The sequence below is a fragment of the Zingiber officinale genome, chromosome 5A (assembly GCF_018446385.1).
Source record: "Zingiber officinale cultivar Zhangliang chromosome 5A, Zo_v1.1, whole genome shotgun sequence".
In the NCBI taxonomy this organism is placed as follows: domain Eukaryota; kingdom Viridiplantae; phylum Streptophyta; class Magnoliopsida; order Zingiberales; family Zingiberaceae; genus Zingiber; species Zingiber officinale.
In genome coordinates, this window is record NC_055994.1 from 114,994,542 (window position 1) to 115,002,372 (window position 7,831).

The 7,831-nt window shown below is 38.3% G+C and overlaps 1 protein-coding gene across 1 annotated transcript; it reads left to right on the top strand.

Moving 5' to 3' along the window:
* The first annotated feature begins 3,672 nt into the window (after nt 1-3,672).
* On the top strand, nt 3,673-4,706 carry LOC121981430 (thylakoid lumenal 19 kDa protein, chloroplastic-like). The gene has a single exon (XM_042533944.1). The coding sequence runs from the start codon at nt 3,802-3,804 to the stop codon at nt 4,546-4,548; it is 747 nt and encodes a 248-aa protein (XP_042389878.1). The 5' UTR covers nt 3,673-3,801; the 3' UTR covers nt 4,549-4,706.
* Nucleotides 4,707-7,831: the final 3,125 nt, after the last annotated feature.

Below are 7,831 nucleotides of genomic sequence, written 5' to 3' on the forward strand. Positions count from 1 at the left end.
AACAGTAGAATCTATAGGTGTCCTTAGAGTTTATTTTGAGTTTAGAAAATACATTTATAACTCCATCAATTAGACGACACTTATTTTGTATTTCATATTTGAACAAATTCGGATACACTTATTTATTTAAAAATAAAAATTTTAGTATTTTTAAAATTCTATATTGTTTGGTATTAGTTCCTTGATTGATAACTATACACTGATACTCATACAGATAATATTTTGATGAATTATATAGGTATAAATGGATGTTGACAAATGATAATTATCCATGTTGTGACATAGATGTTTAGGGCATATCTCTAAACAATGCCTAGAGAGGTTCATGTCTATAGAAATTCTTAATTACCTTGATATGTCAGATTTTGGAATTTGTATTGAGTGTATCAAGAAGAAAACAACTAACAAAAGTAATAAAAGTTTAAGATAGTGTAATGGAGTCTTGAGCTGATACATACGAATATATGTGGGACATTTCCTATAGCTTTGAAAGGTCTAGCATACTTTATCATCTTTATAAATGATTATTCCTGATACGGATACTCATACCTTATTTACAAAAAGTCAAAATCTATGGACATGTTCAAAATCTTCAAAGATAAAGTTGAAAATCAACTAAATAAGAAAATTAAAGTCGTTAGATCAAACTGTGGTGGTGAGTACTATGGTAAATATGGTGGATCAAGTGAATAACATCCTAGATCATTTATGGAATACCTTGATGAGTGTAAAATCATGACACGATATACTATGCCTAGTATCCCTCACCAGAATGGTGTAACAGAACAACTAGGGATGACAACGGGTTTGGTTTGGGTCAGATTCTATATCCTCCATCCCCATACTCATCGGGTATAGGATCTCCGATGGGTATACTCATACCCATTAAAGAATTGAATATCTTGTATAGTTATAATTTTTCTTCTTTCTATCCAACTATTATCATTCAACAAAAATATGCTAAAATTAACAATATATATATATATATATATATAATTTTAAAAATAGATTAAACATCTATATAGTCTGCTCCTAATATCAACAAAAATAGTAAGTTGATTTTGGAAAAAGAAAATTTTCTTTAATATATGTATATATATTATTTAATCGGGTATTCGGTTATTGATAGTCTCTCTATACCCTCCTCCATTCAGGTCGGATATCGGATCCTTCATCGGGGTCGGGTAAAATTGTCATCCCTAAGAACAACAAAATCGAACTGTAAAATACATAGTGAGAAGTATGGTGATATTTTCTTCTCTATCGGAGTTTTTATGGGATGATACATTCAAATTTTTGTAGTGTACTTATTTAATAGAGTTTTTAGTAAGGTAGTAACGAAAACTCTATACAAGTTGTGGACATTTACATATTTGAGGTTGTCCAACCAAGGCTAACCCCTCTAGGAAGGAAACTTGACTCAAGGAAGTTAGCTGTCATTTTGTATAATACTCTAAAAAGTTAAGGAGTTTCAATTTTTCAACCCCTTGAGTAAAATCGTTTTCGAGGCAGGTAATGTCAAATTCATTAATGATGGTGGGAATAATAAAGTTAAGAAAATATTATTTGAGGAGAACATTAGCGATCATAATGTGATAACTATTATTGCAGCTAATAGTAAAATGATAATCATTCCACATACAGTTGAAGTTGTACAACTAGCAGGCGTAGTGGACCACAATATTCTCATATCACCTTCAATTCAAATGGAGGCTACGTCAGCTGACATAAAAGTATTCCCTCTTACGATTGAGCATGATTCCTAACCACCTTAAGTACAAATTCCAGTAAGAAGATCCATCAGTAAAAGGAGATCTACAATGTCTTATAATTATGTATATCTCCAAGAGTAGGGATGACAATTTCCTCCGAACTTGACAGAGAATCCAAAATTCGATCCGAATGAAGAAGGGTATGGAGGGAGTACTGATATTCGATATTCAACTCAAATACCCAATTATATTATATTATATTATATTATATTATATTATATATATATATATGATGCGGTGATAAGGGGGGAAGGCCCCACCCCGCTGCCATGGCGGAGGTCAGTGCCATGGTGGAGGTCAGAGTCAAGGTGGTCAAACGCCCCTATACCACTGGCCGATCAGGTAGCACGCTCGCCCGATCGGGATAAGGAAGACCCGATCAGACACCATAACAGTTCGACGAGATTCCGAGCTTTCGACGCTTAGAAAGACTGCTAGGTATCTGCAAAGGCACGCCGAGCGACTTCCCCACTTAGCCTTATATAGAGATATAAGAACGGACGAATTTACGACCAAGCTACACAAACAGAAGGGTGGTCGAGCGGCTTTCCCGCTCAACCAGATAATACACTCATTTGAGCAGAAAGTAAGAGCCTGAGCCGAGTGGTTATCCTCCGAGCGGCTATCCCGCTCGGCCCAGTAAAAAACACCGCTAGTTGGACATTATCTTTCTGGGAGCATGCGCCGCTGGCAAGCGGCATGATCGGCGACTGGTTCAGACAAAAGATCGTATGACAGAAGCTTTCACTATCACTTCAAAGATATACTCGTCTCATTAAGGTATCGTGTCAGAGACACTTTACCGATATATCTTTTCAGAGAAAGCTTCGGGAAGCGTGCACGCCTTGGGAAATATGCACGAGCGTTACAAGAGCTCTATATAAAGGGGGTCTGAGTTTTAGCGGAGGGATGCGATAATCTACTGTTGCTGCTACTATTCGCTACTTTGCCTTGTTTCCACACATCGCCGGAGACCTCTTCCCTGGCTCGGCACTGACGCGATTGTGGTTGCAGGGTCGCGAGGAGTCAAGTCACGGTTAACCGGAGGGCCACATCCCCAGCTTCCGTTACCTCGACTATTGGACATGATCAATATATATATATAACATTAATTCTAATATACTTTTATTGAATGATAATAGTTGGATAGAAAGAAAGAAAAAATATTATTATAGAAGATATTCGATCTTTTATTTGATCCCTAATGGGAATGTGGACGGAGGATATGAAATCCGACCCGAACCCGATCCATTGTCATTCCTATCTAAGAGCATGACTTTGACATTAAATTAAAAGATGATCTCATATCTTTCCAAAAAATCAAACAATATTTTAATCCAGAAAAGTAGATCAAAGTCATGAGGGAAAAATTAAGTCTATGGTGGACAACGACTTTTGAGAACTTATCGAATTCACTGAAGGTATGAACTTGAATAAGTATCTCAAGTGGTTGAGCCACAGTTCAACACAGATTAAGTTATATCTTGTTGATCTAATTTGAATGTTTATGTAGAGGCTTAGGAGAATATAGAAGTACCCGATGACTAAGGAGCATTGGATATGATAGAAGGCGTAGGTGAGAGAGGATCACACAAAAAAAATAACCTATAGGCTCAGTACGTCAAAGATACAAGGAACTATGAGAGAGTACTTGGGTAAAATATGAAGGACGCAAGGGATATATTCAAGAGATAAGAATTTGGAAGGAAGATTACTCCAGAAGACTGATACAATCATCTAGAATTATTAAAATAATTTAAAAAACTTTAGATTTTTTTTTTTATAAACATGAACGTTTTGTATTTTTTATTTTTGACAAATCTAAAATTAAGTTGCAGTGTTTGACAAAATGGCTGCTGCATAGGGAAAAAAAAAAAAAAAATCTGATATCCTGATCCGCGGGTATTTTATCCAATTACTGATCCGGCACAACGGATAAGGTCCCGAACACTAGCCGCCGCCGTCGTCAAGTCTCCGCCACCACACAACCCAAGCAAAGCCAAAGCGAAGTGCCCGCCAGCGACCGCGAATGGCCGCCGCCCTCTTCTCCCCTTCCGCCGTCTTGTCAACCGCCGCCGTCGCCTCTGCTCCTCTTCCCCCCAAACCTCACCTCGTCAGACTCAGATCGTACCATCCCAAGCCCCTCTCCACTACCCTCGCAGCCGCCGCCGCCGCCGCTGCCCTACTTCTATCCGCCGCCACCCCACCTCCCTCCTTCGCCGATCCCACATTCAGCCTCTACTACGGCACCGCCGCCAGCGCCTCCAACTACGGCGGCTACGGCGGCAACGCGGACAAGAAGGCCACGGCGGAGTACACGTACGAGGTGCCGGAGGGGTGGAAGGAGCGGCTGGTGTCCAAGGTGGAGAAGGGCACCAACGGCACCGACAGTGAGTTCTACAACCCCAAGAAGCGCTCCGAGCGCGAGTACCTCACCTTCCTCTCTGGATTCCGCTCGCTCGCCCCCGTCGACGCCGTCCTCTCCAACCTGGCCCTCTCCGACGTGGACCTGCAGGACCAGTTAGCCACCGCCGACGAGGTGCGGTCCCAGGAGCTCAAGGACGACAAGGGGCAGCTGTATTATGCGTACGAGATCGACGGCACCGGCGCCCACAGCCTGATCTCCGTCACCTGCGCCCGCAATAAGCTCTACGCCCACTTCGTCACTGCGCCCAACCTGAATTGGTCCCGCGACCAGGACATGCTCCGACGACTCCACGACTCCTTCAAGACCGTCGACCTCTCCACAACCTCTTCTTCTTCTTCATCATCGTAGAGTCTTCCTCTTGCCTTGCCCAGGTATTTAATTGGATGCCCAATTACTTTCTTCACTTCAGAGGTGTACTCAACAAAGCAATGGCATGCTTTTGTACCATCCATCTTGGTTTCCGTAATGAATTCACAATATATATCATGAGGGGAACTGGGGAATCATACTTAAATATGACAAGTTACAGATCATACCAAATTGTAGGATTCAGCTAATCCTCAACTGGTTTTTGAACAACGAATGGACCCAAAAAATACAATAGTTGTGAATTGGTTCATATGTTCCACACTTGCACTCATGTAGAAGAGTGTCTTCCAGTATATATTTTTCCAAGAATGGTTCTTTTTTCTCAACATACCAACCTAAACACACTAACAAGAAATGATGCTAATAAAATAAAGTAATACAAGACTTTAGCACAATGATTTTTTGTGTTCTTGAATGATGGATTTATTCTATCCACTATAATATAATTGATGATGAATAAATTAATGTGCAATCAAATAAATTATGCATTATGGTGTTGTTCTTGCGATGAGGATGTGCAAGAGTATTTTGATAAAAAAAAAACTAATTAATTAAATAAATTTAAATTCACAAGCAAATTAAACAAAAATAATTTTTACAAGGTGTGATAGTACCTAAATCATAAGGAACAATTTGTTGTTAAAATTGTGACCAAGCTCAAGTCTATTAATTAATTAACGAAAGTCCAGTTGGATCTCTTTTCTCCTGCAACTAGCAATTTGCAGTATGCAGTGCAATTGAACCCACTCGAGGTCTTATGCTTGATCTTCTTCAATGGTTCTCTCTTGTTTTGTAAGTTACTTGTAATGGGTCTTCAACTTAATCCTGCATTTATAATCTAAATTCATAATCAGATCAAATTGATTAGATTTTTTTGTCCAGTAAAGGAAAAGAGAATCAATCTGTTCAGTAGGATTCAGTACTTTGCAGTTTGCATGACATTTCTCTATGACATGACATTCACGAAGATTGCTACGATGCAATGATATCTTTAATACTCATGAGAGACATCTTATCGACACACAGTAACAAAACCATATCTTGGGCAACATTCGCTATGTCTTGAAACTTCCAACCAAAGTGAGAAATTAGTGTTTTAAATGATTTTGAAAAGCAACTAAATCTTAGATAGTATTGTTTCTAATCATTTTTTGTTTGTGTTTCAATAGCTGTTATTGTGTGTTGTAACAGTCAATTACTGGAAAGTTCTTCAGCTGACCGTTTAGTAGGTTGATACAATTTGATTGAAGTTTTCAAAATGATGGTGGGATCGTATTAATGTATTCAAACTACACTTTTGATCTCATTCTACCAATCTCATGCTGTTTAAATATCTGCTCCTATTTTCATAAAAACTAGTTCCCCTCTTCCTTTTCATCTTCATTTTCTCCTTTCTTGACTCTCTCCACAACTCTTATTTCTTCATGGCGCAGCATTTATACATGAGAAACCGCATGGATGAGCATTTTCGCCTGGATGCTGCCATGTTTTTGTTTGCGCTTATTATCGCCTTCTGTCTTCTGCATGCTATCTATTTTTCTGTAATTTCCTATTTTATATGGTTTGCCTTGTTCCCTTTTGTGCTTGCCATTGCCTTCTGTCTTTTCATGTGCACAATCTCTATTTGTGAATATGGTTTAATGATTCAGATTTTGACCTAAACCTTTGTTCAAAATGCATGTTTATATATTCATAGTCACTATTCCAAAGGCTAGTAGCCGCCCGTGATTTACCTCCTCCGTGTTGGCCCTGGGACGGGTTGGCGGGGGCGCTGGGGGCGAGCTTATTCGCCTTTTTACCACCAATGTTTATATATTCATCCTCGGGTTAATTTGCACTATTAATCATAGATCATAAAGTCTTCCCATGGTTAGGACTAATGGTGGTCATGAAGTGGGCAAGCTCACATGTAGATATAGTCTTAGTTTTCACTCTGAATTACCTTTGATCATTTTGAAGCATACAGTCCTTGTGAGGTTTTTGTTATAGTTGTGCTTCTGTCTATAAAAGTCAGTGCTATTATACAAATATTTTCTGCTTTATGCTAAACCCTTGAGGATAAGATATAAGGTTTGGTCATGATCACATTTTCTCTACAATATAGAAAGATTGTACAAGATAATTATTACATGAGATCGAGATTTCACTTTTGTGAAGTAGGTAAGAGATGTTTTAGCATGGCTCATGTACAATATTGCACGAGTTATCTCATCTGTCTTGAGTATTATGGAAGCGATATCATCCCTTATCAATAAAGTTATCGATATCATCCCTTATACGTATGTTATTTCACTTTGATGACTTTTTTGTGTTTGTATACTTGTAATTCTATATTTTATGCTAGTTGGCGTATGTTTGCCAATCATGACAATAACACTTCAAAATTGTGTTCATCATCTACATTGTGATACATTTACAACACCCGACCTTCCTTTTGAAGCTACTGATTCAAAGAATTTGGCTGCAACTTTTTTTTTATTATATAAAACCTTTTTATTTTTTGAGTCCATTGTGCTTAATCTATCATCAGATTGTTCCCTTTTTTCAATGTTTAATGCTAAGAGCCTCTCAAATTGATCAAACTACTCGATGAGCAAGTTAAAGTGGAGCCTCCCTTTTTAAAACCCTAAAGTGTATTGCTAATTGGTGTTACGACTGGACGACAACTAAAGGGAGGTGAGTAGTATCCACATTTCTATTCAGTGGTTCACTTTTGGAAAACACCATTATTTTTTTTTTCGATCAGCTATTAGAGATGGGAAATTCTCTTACAAGCTCAAGAGATCACAAAGAAGTTACAAAAGGAAAGCACATACAAATAAAATACTTTTAATAGAGTTTATTCAATTTTATTTTGCCAACCTGGAAGCCATTTTGAAGTCTTTTATAGCCTTTGAAACCTTACCGTAAGTGTGGATAGTGTGCAACAATCAATTGGTTTGCTGGTTTGCATAATCAGTTGATTGCTCCATCATGATTCCACCGTTGTTCAACAATGGCTCATTTCTACTTTTCATATAAGCAATAGTCTTAATTGACTTAGCCACAAACAGAATCATCATTGTGTTCGTTGGCTCCTCAGATCCAATCTACTATTCCACCAATTGACTCAATTCCGCATTAGTCGATTGCTCTAAATCACAAACCTTGAATCACTTTGGGTAATGGGTTTCTCAGCCACTAGTCAATTAATTTGCAATACTAGTTGATTGGTAACATTGACTGCGACTACTTCTAAGATCGAGCTGACTTATGTTGAATT

Excerpts from the sequence above, each read along its gene's own strand:
- LOC121981430 (XM_042533944.1), top strand. The coding sequence starts at position 3,802 with ATGGCCGCCGCCCTCTTCTCCCCTTCCGCCGTCTTGTCAACCGCCGCC.